Source organism: Dermacentor andersoni, chromosome 6 (genome assembly GCF_023375885.2).
Source record: "Dermacentor andersoni chromosome 6, qqDerAnde1_hic_scaffold, whole genome shotgun sequence".
NCBI classification, from domain to species: Eukaryota; Metazoa; Arthropoda; class Arachnida; order Ixodida; family Ixodidae; genus Dermacentor; species Dermacentor andersoni.
In genome coordinates, this window is record NC_092819.1 from 34738616 (window position 1) to 34754254 (window position 15639).

Sequence of the window (15639 nt, forward strand, 5' to 3'; positions counted from 1 at the left end):
CCACTTTTGAATTTTTATGACCTTCGAAATCAGATGATTTAGGAGGCCATGACCAACTAAATTTGCTGCTACTGGCTAAGACGCTGCTCCGCTTCGGCAGTCACTCTCTTACACGTGGGGCGCGATTTGAGAGGTGCATTTGCAAGTACCCGCATGTAATTTTACAATTTGACCATCTGTGCCTGTGGCAGTTCCCATTTATTACCTCGGTATTTCTTCACGGCAGCAGTAAAGCTTCATTACATCGAAATTATGTGTAATTACACTTCGTTATATTGAGGTTGAACAGACATGGTCTTGTTTCGACAAGTTAAGAGAAAGGTAAATAATTAATTACATCGAGAATTTTGTTGCATTGAAGTTCATCATGTCGAGGTAAAACTGTACCACCCATCATTCCTACAATAGCTGAATGACCGCAGCGTTGAAGTTCCTTCTAGTAAATTTTATATAAAAATTTATAAAAATGAGGTTGCTATGGTTACCTCATTGCTATCACAACCAAGCTGCTATAGAAACCTTGTGCGCAGTTCGAAGCCAGGTGGGGAAATTGTCACCATTGTTAATGATGTCGTCGAGGTTCTTCTGTATGGCCCTCTGAACTTCTTTCTCTAAAGTAGCTCTGAACAATGTATGTACATACTGAGTGTTGCATATATCAGAGCAACAGGTGTACATAACTCTTCCTGGAAATCCGCTGGCTGATCTCAGCTCAAATTTTGCATGGAGGTACCATTTTGCCTGAAGTTTAGTTTAATAATACCGTATTTTCAGGCGTTACTTACTAGTTCCATTCCCCAAAAAATCCAAAATTGGTGTATTCTGTGGCAACGCCACTCGAAACATGAATTGAACTGAATGCTGGGGTTTTATGTGCCAAAACCACGATTTGATCATGAGGCACGCCTTAGTGGGGGACTCTGAAATAATTTTGACCACCAGGGGATCTTTAATGTGCTCCCAATACACAGGACACGGGTATTTTTGCATCTCGCCCCCATCGAAATGCGGCTGCGGTGGCTGATATTCGATCCCACGGCCTCTCGCTTAGCAGAGGAACACCACAGCCACTAAGCCACCACGGCGGGTCCACTCCAAACATTTGAATTCTGCTGCAGTGGAGTAGTGGTGCCATCTGTCATGGCTATGACGAGCATCATGTTTTTGTCATAGCTGTGACCATGCCATGACAGATCGTGTCCCTGTTCCATTGCAGCAGAATCGAAAATTTTATTGTCACATTGCCAAAGGCTCTCATTTCAGATTTATCATAGATGAAACTTCTAAGTAATGGCAACAAATCTAGTACTATTAAACTAAACTTAATGCAAGATGGTACATCACTGCGAAATTTCATCAGAGATCAGCCAACAGTTTTGTATTCGAGACTCCATATGTGGTATAGTTCACACTTGTTATTTGACAAATAAACATTTAACCAACGTTCACAAAGAAACCTAAAGCAAAGGCAGAGATTGTGCAATATGGTTTTTCAGTGTGTCCTACTAATAGACTGTACACAAATATCGAGAGCTGAAAAAAATGCATAATACTTACTGACGTAAAGACTTTTTGAAAGCTAAAAGCGACAAAGATTACAGAAATCATTTTGGAAATCACTAGAAAAGTTTCCAAATGAGTTTTCATTATAAAGTCTTTGATATGTCGTGCACCTAAGCGACAAGGCGCCATAGATAAGCATGTGCCGTGGTAGCGGCGCAAACGTTATCACTCTGTGGTTGTGCTTAAAAGCGCCGGTATTCAAGCTGGCGCTCGCTATCATTCCTGTAACATGGAACCGGGCAGCTCGCCCGCCGCTGTTAAGTTGATGGCTAAATAAAGCCGTATTGTTTTCACTCCACCGTTGCGCTGTCCTTCCATCACACACGACAGTCCTCTAACAGACTTCCCTACTAGTACTTGAAATAGTACTTCCAACAACATTTTCCTAATGAAGTAGTAGTTATAGCTATCACATATGCATGTTGTACATAGCATTAGATTTCTCTATCATTAAAACATCAATAAATGCACTACATACAATACATACATGCAGTCACTTACCTGTGTCAGAAGAACCTTCTATACACTCTAGAGCAGCCGGAACAAGAGGGCTGAAGTATGTACTGTAAAAAAAGAAAGAGAGCAAATTCAAGAGTTTTAGAAATAGCAGACATAAAGTTAGCATACACTATTTGTTATGCAATTAAAAAATAAACAAAGGAACCAAAGCAGTGTTTAAGGTAACAGTAATCCTTTCGAAAATTTTTCTAAATCTAGAGTTTTGGTCAGCATTCGGAAAAAAGAAGAAAATTTGCCCAAATTTAGAGAAATTTAGAAATTTATTATGAGTAATCTAGCCTTCGATACTAATTTCATAGATTCCAAGAGTACTTTTTCATATTTGTGCCATTTTGATGGAGATAAAGCACATTGTTTTCTTTAATGGAGCAAGTTTACAAGCAATACAAAATAAAGCAAATTATTGGTTATATAAATCAGCATTGTGGCTGCATGCCAACCGGTTAGAATTAAACGTTAAGAAGACGAAGTATGTAATATTCAGAGCTACGAAATAAAGTGACAGAATATGAGCCAACAATATCTTATAACACAAGCACCATTCAATGCATTCAGTCAATGTGCTTCCTTGGAGTTACATTTAATGTGAACTTGTTATGGATCAAAAACCTAAAAAACAAAGTTTCACGATCAGTGAGTCTATTAAATAAATTTAGACTTTTATTACCAACATGGCTTAAAAAACAACTGCACATCACTATAGTGCAAACTTATCTTCATTAGTGTTTGCTGACATGGGGTGATATAACATTCAATAATTTAAATTCTTTGTTTCTCCTGCAGAAGAAAGCCATTACAGCAATTGCTAACCTCGGCTACTTAGAAAGTACAGGCCAGTACTGGAATGATTTGAGGATATTATCTACATCTTACTTAAAGAATTTGTGGCTAGCGCTCAACACATATAATGCAATTCATAATGAACTTCATTTTCTTCCACCGCAAAGTCGGCGCGGCCTAGGCCAATCGCTCACTCCGAACAACGATCCCTGATCGCACCCCAATCGTGGCGCTGTAAATACTCACTTGAAGCTTCAGACAAAGTATTTATTATTGCGATACCAATTATAAGGACACTCCAGGGACACTTCTGCCGTCGCCGTGAGATTCCGTATGAGAGAAAGCATGTGAGGCTGAGCCGGCAAGCGCTGTTCAATGTCGCGTGCACGAGCAAGGAACGTGGCCAGGATGCATGCCCTCTCCTGTGGCGCGCGAGGCAGGGGGGGTGAGGCGAGAGAGAAGCATTCTTCTCTGGCGGCTGCTAGGGTGCCTCGATGTCCTCATCGCCCGCCGCTCCGTATAGAGTGGAGACAACTGCAGCTTCTACTACGGCGTTGGCCACGCTAACGCCATGGTAGACACTTTGGCGGACGCCGTAGAGATGTGTTGCCGGCATTCGTGTGTCTTAAAAGCAATCTGTGACGTGGCTAAAGTGCGCGTCCGCGCACGCCTCATCTTCAAAGAGATCTGCTATGTTTGCAGAGTGCGCATAGTGCCAGTAGCTTCGTATGCACTGTGCTTTCAACGTATTGTTTGCGCTGAAGCGAGACATGCATGAAGGTCAATTCACTTGCTGCTGCCACAATTCCTCACTCCAGAATTTTCACAGCGAGTTTCCACGCTCATCGAGCGAGATGTGTTCATGTTTACCTGTGCGCGTATGACACCGTGCTGGTTAATTTAGTTAAGACACGTTGGTGGGCTACTTGGTTTGAATCCATGATAGTATGTGTAAGCGCGACTGAACAAGGACGTAGAAAGAAGCAAACACACAAAGACTAGCAGACACAAAGGCTGTCTCTGTGTGTCTGTTTCTTTCTATGTCCTCGTTGAGTCACGCTTACATGTTCTATCATTGTTAATTTAATTAGTACACGAATGTTTACAAGTCTTTATGGCCGATAAAACTACTATCCTTACTTTGTACAGCTATGCACTAATTTGCTGTAGCAATTGGTGCTTCGCGTTTCAGGCGGAACTGCGAAATTTTTATTTGGCTGAAAGTACTGTAGCAGTGTAGCCTGCTTTTTATTGGCAGCCGCGTGCTTAGACACGGAGTCCTCAACATAGTCTTAACAATCTACAACCAATATGCCAGTGTCCTCTATTGTCAAAAGAGCTACAGCCTCAGTTGAAGTCGAGAGCAGGGCAACATCAGCGCTTGCGAGATCAACCTCGGCAGTCTTCGCTTGGCCGCTACTTCTGCTGCGATCTCCACGTCCATCAATCAAAGCATTTTGAAACGCTGTCAATAATAAAGTATTAAGTGGCATCTGCCAAGGCATCTATGAGTGAGTCCACTGAGCATGCGCTGTCACGCATCATTGCGGATGCAAACCGCCAGTCCTTGCGAAGCGCGGCAGGTGCAGAGCGCGGGTACCGAGAAGACAGTGCGGCAAATGCAATATTATAGAGTTCGTTACATTAACCATAGAAATTCTATGTTATTAACTCATGTATTAACTCTATGTGCAATCCGCCGTCAACATTGTCGAACTAGCCAAGCCACCACATGCGTATGCCGCTATGTTCAAATGGTGACCTCGGCGCGATCTATATGTGCAGCTATAGTGCACAGCAGTCTGGAACACCCATCGTGCCACCGCTATTTTCGATGGTGTTGCGGGAAACCTCATCGCCTGTCAACAGAGCGCACATTGTCTGAGGTGGTGGAGTTCAATATATCCATTTTACGTCCGACCCTGTTCGAAATAAAACATTACAAATATATTGTGACTTTCCAGGCGATACAGAAAGTGTTCGATATACGCAACATTTCTATATATCCGTGTTCAATATATAGAGGTTTGACTGTAATATACTTCAACACCTTACGTATGACTGTAAGAATCGAAAATCTACAACAGAAAAGTGACAGGACCATTAATAACATGATTGGGCTTGTTCCTTGTTGGGTACATGTTCTGTGTCAAGAAGACTGTTTTGTTTATACCCACTTTGTATTGTTATACCCTATTTTTTCTACCCAAAGCTTTAGCTAGTGCCTCTTAACCTCTGTTATGCAGTTCTCCAGTTTTCTTGTTTTTTTTTTTTTTTTCCTGTCCTATGTTGGGTGTTTTTCTACTCCCTCGAATTCCTGACATGGGAGTGGCTTACAACATTTTTTGTTATTAACAGATTAATTTTTGCTTTTGTTTTGTTACTTTGCCAACAAGTGTTGATGCACATGCTACGCTGCTTATGTTGTTTTTTTAACCCCCTAAATGTAACATGCTCAATTATGGAGGAAGGCCCTCGTCAGGCATTGTGCTTTTCGGCCTCCTTCCTGGAGTGTATGCACTTCAAATAAGTAAAAAAATTTAAAAATTGTTTTTAAAGATTGAGGGTGTGACAAAGCAGCTTCTGCTCTCTCTTACTTTCCTTTCTTTATGCAATGCCACAAAGGTGTGCTGTGCCACAAAAGCGAGTGTGACAAAAGGACTTGCCTTTTTTACTTCTAGGCAATGCCATGAAGGCATGCAACTTTTTTTTATCTAGGCTATTGCATTCTTCTTCCTTTTGGAGCATGCACCCTATAGCCACAGTTAATTGTCATATCCAATATTGCGGCATGGGAGATTGTAGTAAGCGGTTTATTTTACCATAGAACACATACAAAAGTTGGTGGTGCATCAGTTGCTTGTTGTTATATTCAATATATGTTTAAAAGTGGTATTGTTATAACTGGTTTCAACTATATTTCGCATACACTGCAGGCAAACATCGAGTTTTCGTGCTCTCTTTTGATACCTATCACACAGTATATGGTATAGCGCTGTTAAGCTTCAATGTTGCAATAATGATTGAGACTTTGAATAAATAAGCGCTTAAAGGAGCCCTGAACCACACCTCAAGCTTAGGAAAACAACATAGTCAGCGGATAGCGTACGCTGCTGTGACCATCTTAGCCAAGTTTTGCTGTCATATGTGGTGCGTGGAGCTCGCAATCGAATCGCGATGTGCACTTTCTCTCAATGCTCTCTTTTCAACAGATGGCCCTGTCCTCACTCTTTTCTGGACGCTTTAGTTTGTCATTTCCTTCGACGGCTGCTCTTGCCTGATAGCTGACATCAAGCTGCGTTGGCTGCAAGGCGTAGATACCGCGCCCACAGCGAGGTGCCGCCATGAGTCCACTGCCTAAGCGCACTGCAGCTCGCTGACGACAACTGCATTTGGCTTATGTTTAGTGCATCGTAGGCACCAAAGGTGGAAGTAGTGGCGTCTACGTTAACATCCAAAATGAAATTCGAACTGCGCACCACGGCAACATTTAGAAGGCGGAGCATTGTAGGCATGTCCCACTGCATCATCATAGAGAAAAAAATTCAACAAGAGAGTACACTCGTGCGAAAAGTGGCAACAGGAAATATGTCACACTAGTATTAATGTTGACCGTTTGCTGCCACAAGCATCGGAAAAAGAAAAGAATGTGAAATGAACTTAACAGACATTGTTTTATCTTTTTCATTCTTTCCCGGTAAAACTAAAGATATCTGCATATAAATTAAGTTATACTTTGCAACTTACTTTTTTTGTGTTACCTAGCGACAGGCCAATGCATGTGCCAGGTGCAGGTGCATGCGCAATGCGTCAGACATGCCTCCAAAGCGAGCGAGGCCAGCTGTGCATGTGAGAGTTGGCCTGTTCGGCGACCCGTCTGCTTGTTTTTCTTTTTTTGGGTTTAGCCTGGTTTGTTGGGCTTCCGACATATTCTTGTGTTCTTTCAGCCCTTCAGCATGGCACCACTGCACTACTGGACTAGGGCAAGGTAAGACATTTTGTTTGACCATCTGCGATGCATTTCAAGCAATTACTAATTAGGCTTATGACACGGAACCTAGACTTGCGACGCAGTCAGCGAAAAACAGCTCAGCTGTCCTGGTACAGTTAATTTGAGTTAATGACTCTTACTGGGAGATGTCTGTGACACTTTCTGTGAGTCCTCCATTATCGTAACTAATTTCGGTAGTTTTCGGGCGCGCTCGCCACGCCTGATGTTACACAGTAAAGAATTACACAGACCCCATGCACTGTGGGAAGCAATGTAAGCGAAGCTTTCCGTGCTGGATTACTTGATTGACGATAATTAGTGGTGATGTTGGAGGCTAAAGCTTAATTTTTTCAACGTTTAGTTACCTTCCGCACACCACTGCTGTTTGTCTGCATAGTACACAGAACACACAGGGAGAGGTGTCTGCTTGAGGCGTTGTTGTGCGCCATATTTCATAACCTCTGAGAGGATTGAGCATTGTCACTGCATCACATGGCACATCCCACTGTGGCAGTAGTATGAAACTTGAATTGGATTATGGGGCTATACATGCCAAAACCACAATCGGATTATGAGGCATGCCATAATGGTGGACTCCGAAATAATCTTACTGGGACAAGCTAATGACGCTTTCTCTGACCCCGAGCATTATTGTAGTTAATTTCGTCAACTTTTGGGATAATACTGAGGCACATTCACAGCGCCTGTTGTGACGCAGCGGAAAGCAGCGCAGCCGTGGTGACATAGTTTCGCATGTACTGAATCTTAAAGCGACAAGTTCGTGACGCTTTTTATGGCCCCGCATCAACATATATCTTCTTTCAATACTCAAGCTTGTCGAAAACATGACAAGCGATTGCCAAGAGCGATAACACGGGAGTGTGTTGCTTGCACCAGCAGAATGTGCAAAAGATAACGCCAAGGAGCTCAAACACCAGGAACTTGTACCTCGAAAGTTGTCTTCTGAACGACTGAAAACAGGCTTTACAGCCACGCATTTGTCTTGGGTGCGAGTAGAAGGAATTCTGCGAGCGTCTAGCATGGTCTGGTTGAGAGCCTGTGCTGTTGCCACCTCTGTGTACAAATAGCATACTATTGCGTCAGTTGAAGCCGAGTTCATTTGGAAACGTGCAGTCACCCATGTATTTGTGGTCTTAAAGTGCAGGAAATAAGGCCCGGGAATGGGGGAATGCTTGGAAATTGGACGTTTTCATGATATGTATGGTACTGTTTGGGATAAGTCGGGTATTTTCTACACCATGTAAGTAAAAGCGAATTGGTTTTGTTTGTAATGTCGCCCATTCACGGCTTTCACACATTTCGCCTCTATGCGCATTATTCCTATAAGGTGTTAATACAAAATGACACGTGCTTGTAATTTACTTTTTCAGCTGACATCATCCGGCAGAGCTTTGTACAGGAACTACTGTTGATTACCTGGTGCCACAACGTTGAGGCCCGGAACATACATTCATATAGAGTAAAATAAACATTTTGCCATTTGACAAGGCGTCTTGCATCTTTTTTGTGAAATTGCACGTGGCACATATTCGGTGGAGGCTTGTAAAGACTGTTCGGACTCATTTTTACTTAATAATAAAACAATTCCATGCCAAGACCATGCAAGTTTGAGCAGTAGAAGCGGAAAAAAAAATGTTGTGCCAATTAGCACAGCCGGCGTAACGCGTTCCAGCTAGCGTTCGAAACACGCACACCCAACACCAAAACCGGACGTGTGGTTCAGGTATTAATGTCGGCGGCTTCGTGCGCTGCAGTCAATTCGGCTGCTGGGCTCTATGGGAGTGTCCACTCTTGTTGAATTCTTTCTCTATGGCACCTTAGCCTTGACAATGCGAGGCATTGAAGAAGAAATGGGAGCCCAGCGGAGGCCCTGTGTTTGATTGCCAATAACTCTGGTTCTGCTGAACTCATTGAAGTACTTTTTGCGGCAAAGTATTTCCAAAATAGCCTATTTTTAACTTCAAATACCTTTCTGCACTTCGATAAAAAGTGGTTCAGGGCCCCTTTAAAACCATGTATACAATGTTTTTCACAAAATATTCTGCAATAAAAAAATTTGGCCATTTTTGGTCAGAATTCGGCATAAGAGCACGGCACAAAAGGGGTTAAAGACAATTTCACATGAATATTCCAAGATTAACAAATGCCGAATCAAACATTGCTAGCTCAGAAAAGTACTGGCAATCTGCTCACCAAAGCAATCACACCACATTTAATATAGCTCACCCAGCTTCAAAAGACTCCATCTCTTTGGTATTCTTAGTAGCAGCTTCGTTTTGCTTGAGTAAACCTATGAAAAAGAAGTTGTACAAGCGGCTATAGAAAGTTCCATGTTTCCCAGATAATTTGACCAATGAAGTTTCATCTAACTCAAAAAAATCCTCTGAATACAGTGGTAAACTAGGTTAAAAAATGCACCAAACACAATGAGTTATGCAACATGTGCATCTCTTTAAAACACACACCATGACATACATAAATAATAAAGGTTCTTCATGCTCCTACATGAAAAAATCTGTAAATAAGTTCAAATTTTATCTGCTATAAAAGTACTCCAAAACTAGCAGCTCAAGCAGTAAGAACATCACCAACAAAATTCAGTCTGCTCTATCATTCTTCAGTGATTTTCACTGTTCCTCATGTTTTTCAAAAGCTTGTTCAGTTATTAAGATGCTGTGCCTTCATCTACTACTGCTTGCATTTGTACACTGTGAAATGTTGCAAAGAAAACAAGCACAAAACAAGAACTCCAAATGTTAGCAGATGCAAGCTCTCCCAAAACATCTTGACTAAAGTCACACTCTACCTGTAGAGAAGGTTTAGATGCAAGGATCCATCGAAACATAGTAGTCTCAATTATGTATTTAACCACTCTAGTATGTTATGTATCAACGTAGATAAAAAAGAAAGAAAAGTGATGCCTACAGTTGCAAAGATAGTCACAATACAGGTAAATATATGTCTGCTACCAATAATTGTCAAAAAGCAGCCATACATAGGCAGAACTGATACAACACGGGTATCTCAATGTCGAAATTTGGTGCTCAAACTCTCGTGAGCGGCTCTGAAAGCTGTAAGCAGTGCTAGAAATCAAAGTACAACAACAAGTGCAGCATACTCACTCCAAAGGTCTATGGCAGACTGTCCACCACCAGTAGACGCCCCATCCATGACACAGCGCATGACTTTGGAGTTGAGGCGGTTCGAATCGGTGACAACCAGCTTGACAGCGGCCAGCAGCAGGTGGACAAGGTTCAAGTGTTGTACCTGCCTGAATTTCTCCATCCAGATGTCCACTTCCATGCTGTATCCCTCCAGAACATTCAGGTTGCAAAGCAGCTGGCAGAAGACACAGAGACATCTAAGCCTACCTACATCTTTTATGACTGCTGACACGAGTAAACAATCACAATTTTGAGAGATACTTCACCTCAGGAGGTCCAGTCTAAATGCAAGGAAACAGACAAATCATTTTCGTTGGCCTCTACCAAACTGATTTTAATAAAGTTAATTGTATTTAAAGAAAACAGTTAAAAGCTACTAAATGTTGGGAGCAAGTTTCATATTTAAGCTGTAGGCTTATGCCTCAGGAGCGATGGAGAAAGACAGCTGACCCGAATCAACGCCGGAAAAGAACCACGAACCATGGTTCGGGTGCCATGACTGGCGGAGTCTTTTTTTTTTTTTTCCCTCATGCGGGCACGCGCCATCCAGGTTCTAGGTGCCGCCCAAGGGACGGCGCTACAAAGCCATCAATTTTATCTTTAAAAATTTTTGAAAAACGAAAAAACAATGAAATTTGACACATAGAGCTTACAACTCTAACTAAGAAATCAAAAACAAGTACAGTCGAACCCGGCTATATCGAACTCGCCAAAAAACGCCTATCAGTTCGATATAGAGCATAATTCGATATAAGCCTGCTAAATAATTGGATGTCATAAAAGCACATACCATTTATAAAATCACTTTATTGATGACACTAGCTTAGTTTCGCACGAAATAGTTGTGCATTTTCTTCTGCTTGGGCAATTTCGCTGCGTGCGAGGCACGCACTTTTCCACTTTGTTTAAGGAGTCGGAGCAGCTGAGGCCGCAACATTCCGCATTCGCGCAGAAGCACCGGACTAGTGCGAGCGCACCAATCACTTCGGAGGACGTGGGCCAAAGACGGTCGTTGCTTTCCTCGTTGTGCCCATTTTCGCTTGTGCTCGGCACGATGTCGGCAATGTAGTCTTCGTTTCCGGGCTCACCCGTGGTCGCGACACCATCATTTGCGCTTACAAACTCGTCCACCGTTGATTCGTCAACAGCTTCCGGAAATTCTGACAGCTCGCTCCAAACTTCGGCAACAACGGCAACGGCTTCGTCGCATTAATCAGAATTTACAGTCATCACCGAGCACGCGGAAGTCGGTACGGCTGAAGCTATTTTGGATGAACCACTCGTACACGGCCGTGCGTACGCGTCGGGCGCCACGGGCACCGGGTCGCGAGTTAGGCCGCTTTAGCCCTAATTTCCCCCTTCAAGATCGTGCCGAGAGTGCACCTCGGAATCTTGTACGTTGCGGGGACATCCGACTTGTCACCGCGTTCGACCCGATTTATGATTTCGAGCTTCACGACGAAAGGCGAATTCTGCCGCTTCATCACGGCAACACCGCGGGAGTAGGCGCACACAATGAATCAGATAAGCAGAGCGACAACTCGCACTTTCGCCATCTTGCACGACGAGGGCACAAGAGCATCTGATTGGCTGTCTGAGCAAGCGCTGCGGCGGGCGGGCCAGGATCATTTTTTGTAGGGGGGTGTCGGCGGCTCCGAGGTAGCGCGGTCACGTAGGGAGAGCGGTTGGATGGAGCCGCGCCGCCGGGTTTTCCCGGCACCGCGAGGGAAAGCCAACTTCCGGGGGGCACTTTCCGCCGCTTGACGTTCGATATATCGGGAGTCGCTACTAGTTTTGTTCGATGTAAGCGTAATTTTTGCTATATATACTCATTGTAACTATACCGTGCCCAGAAATTGTTCGATATATGGAATAATTCGATGTAAACGGGTTCGATATAGTCGGGTTCGACTGTACTATATATTCTAATTCACTAAACTGCATTTGTTGAGACATTTTAATGCAGAAGAAATCAATGTATTATGCCCCGCTCTGGAGTATACCACTAGTGTGCAAGTAGGGCTTTTGCAACACCTTCGTAAACATTGTAACAATTTCGTGTCGGTTTGCCAGCTTCACATGAGCTAACAAGTGTGGTTTACACAAATGTGATTTCCGTTTTTGGCACAGAGTTACGAAAATGTAAGCACTGTGCTTCAATGTTTTTCAGAATTACCCATTTTAAGAAAGTTCTGTAAAATCTACAAGGCCATAAATAAAAATCCTGCTCCCGACATTCGGTAGAATATAGCTTTCCCTTTTAAATGCAACAAATTATGTTTAAATCGATTCAGCAGTTGTGTAATGAGAGATATTCTGCATTTCACATGTACTTGAATAAAGGAATTGGAGTTGGCCCCAAGCTAAAGCCTCCTTAAGGGCCGCTGGAGCCGCTGGTAGAATTAGGCTGAGTAGCATAAACAGTTTAAAGGGACTCTACAGGAAAATATTAAATATGATTAGGTCAAGCTAGATCAATAGATATCTCTTTGTTGCACAGAAAATTGCCGTAGACGGTCCTGCTGCTGCTGCTGCTTAATTTTGAACTGCCCACACCAAAACGGATGAGTTGACGTAATACCCGCATGACCTCCCTCTATGCCACTCTCTGTGAATATGCCAGTGCTGAACTCACATGAAAGCTACCATAGTCCACAACAAGCAGCCCCACTCCTATTTTCCATTTTAATTCTTTTCTTGATAACAGAAGTCATACTCTCACTATGAATAACGAATTTGTTATTACAGAAGCCTAATCTTTCAATCTAGCCTGACTTAATATTTTCCTTTAGTGGATCTTTAGGTCAATATCTAAAGATCACCGCCCCTTGTATAAGTTGGAATTGCATCACTGAGCGTATGCGCTAAATGGCACAGTCATAATGACCGAACTGGCCAAAGCCAGAAAAGTGCTGTATATAAACATTGAAATTTTTTTGCAGCCTGTAGGGAGGTTGTCTACAGCTTTCCTTGGTCATGTGGGCAGAACTAAATCAGCCAAAAAGGAATGAGAGATTCTACCCAAATGTTATGTGCTACTGAAATGCACTCAGTGCTTTGTAATGATTGTGGACGCAAGATTTTTCACCAAATGTAGTCATCGCTCTGCATAGATAACACACGGGAGATTACTGAGGCACAAGCCACTTTATCAGAACGATGAAGTGTAAGCACAGACTCTATATCACTGCTTGGAAAAGAAACTGATTTCGCAAACACTGGTGACCCATGGCTATCACCATTACATATCACTCACTCTCAATAGTGAAAAGCCTTTAAGTTTCCTTACTGTCAGAAAGAAATGCTTCTGGGCAAAAATGCTCTGAGAAGCATCGGGATTTGGGACCCCGATCAGGCCTACATTATCTCTAACATCAAATACTTGCAAAGCCGTGCTGTTCATTAAATTTTTTCAGATTACTCACCCTATACAAACGTCTCAGAACTAAAAAAACCTGCCGAACTGGAAGACCTATCGTATTGCCGTCAACTTGCTTGTTTAACACTTTTCCATAAGGTGTATCACCATCCATCTCTTCACGACGATTTCTTTCAGTCACCCCATGCCATCTTTCAACGACGTGATCATTCTTTCAAAATTAAACACGTAAAGCGCCATTCATCCTCTCATGTCAACTCATTCAATCCTCGCACGATCATTCAGTGGAACAATTTACCATCGCACACCGCCACAGAAACTGACACAAAAAAATTCCATGATTTACTTCGCTGTGAAAGGAATGTGTAATAATATTTTGTTCATTCTTCTTTTCTTCACCCTTTCCTTTTGTATCATGCTTTATGTTTTAATTGCTGTTTTTTATTATTGCTCTATGTATTTTTGTTGCTTTTTCTAATATGTACGGCATTATTAATGATTGTATTCCCTGCCCCCCTTTGTAATACCCTACCCGTGAGGGCCTTTAGGGGTAACCTGAATAAATAAATAAAAACATACAAGATGGAGCACATGTTACCACAGAAGCTTGTAAATCGTTTTAGTCTGCAATACAACAACAAATGCCTAATGTACCATTACCTTACCTTTGAAATGAGTGACGCTGCAGATTTTCCAATGACACCCTCTTTACAACGTGCAAATAGCTCGAGGAGGTGGCAGAAAGGCGATTTTTGTTCCCCATCCTGCAAAATGCAGATTATTCACATGGCAATGTCAATGGTGATGCTCTCAGAGTCATAGCCAGGCCAAGAAAAACATCAAAGCTATGATAAAAAGCAAAGCATATAGTACATGACAAGACCAATCTGGTTTGGCTTCATACCATTGTGTCATTTGAATGTAACACGCACTCTTCAGGCATGCAGGCCCACATGAACACGGATGCTCTTGCACTCTTGTGGTGTTACATGCACCCTTCCACATTTGAAGAATGATGGCATGCACTTTCATGTGAGGTCACGTCAGAAAAATAAACACAAAAATAAATAAAAGAAATGTGCGGAACGCATCTAAATGCAGGAAGCTGCTTACAGTGGTCATGAGGGCTTCAGATGCTGGGCAAGCTTCAAGAACAAGACCGATGGCCCTGAGTTGCAGGCACTGGTCTTTAGTCTGGGAATCAAGCGCATCCGTCTCAACACCAGCAAGCTTAGAGAGCACTTTCCAGTCGTACTCTGCATGAAAGTCTCGGGAGAACAGTCTATACAAGTCCAGCAGATCCAGAATGCTTGTGCAGTATGCAGTATAGTCAGACAGGGCTGCAAGAAACCAAAAGTACACATCTTTCTAATGGCCACCATAGCCTTCTACAGCTTCGGCGAAATTTTTCTAAGAAACTACGCAGTTCGTACTGTCTTCAAGTGATTCTCTTGTTAAGATATCAAAGAAAACCTTAGCCTCAAACATAAGCATTTTCATTCCGCAACCAATACACGATTTGAACAAGACTTCTTGATATGAAAGCAGGAAGTGAATAGCGTACCAGGACTGAGAATAAGACGTAAATTGTCTGCACGTTTTTTTACAGCTAAGTGAAATAACAAACTCTTCCTGCAGCCACACATATTTTCAGAAGAGAGAGAGAGAAAAAAAATGAACCATCACACCATTCCAGCCTAGCTGTCTGTGTCCTGATGCTATAACCCTTCAAAAGAAGGTACCAGTGAATGGCACGAGTACTACAGCACAATAACTGGGTGGCATTTTGCTTGTTCAGTAATTTTGTAAGAATGCGTCTGTATATATGGGCACGCTGCTTTTGAAACTAAACTTTGTTTGAAGCCAGTGCTCTGTGGTTTTCAATGCCTGTCTCCTTCATCCTTATTGGAACTGTTCAAGTCAAATTACCAAAAAGACTAAATTCTAAAGCTGTGAAGACACATAAACATCGCAACAAAATCTCACATGGGCCTGCAGTCTCTGGTTCTTTCGATGTCGCTCTTTCCACCACTTTGCAGTATTCCTTGACGAGGCCTGCTGTGGGAGGCACGTTCTGAGAAAAAGAAGGGAAATTGACAGGCCAGGCACACGTGTATACATCACAATGTTCCTTTGTCGAGCATTTCTGCAGTCATTTACTTCATGGTAAGCCTAGTGGCCCCACTGTACTAAATTAATTACTGCAGTTACGTGCATAACAA

General features: G+C 42.6%; 1 protein-coding gene across 1 annotated transcript in view; it reads right to left on the minus strand.

Moving 5' to 3' along the window:
- Positions 1–15639, minus strand: part of LOC126521858 (nucleolar pre-ribosomal-associated protein 1) — a 74738-nt gene that overhangs the window by 40744 nt on the left and 18355 nt on the right. The window contains exons 11-16 of the mRNA XM_050170566.3: positions 15404–15491; positions 14531–14757; positions 14083–14181; positions 9997–10213; positions 9101–9164; positions 2065–2126 (exon numbers count right to left, since the gene is read on the minus strand). Of these exons, the coding sequence (XP_050026523.2) occupies positions 2065–2126; positions 9101–9164; positions 9997–10213; positions 14083–14181; positions 14531–14757; positions 15404–15491 (757 nt within the window). The remainder of the gene's footprint in view (positions 1–2064; positions 2127–9100; positions 9165–9996; positions 10214–14082; positions 14182–14530; positions 14758–15403; positions 15492–15639) is intronic.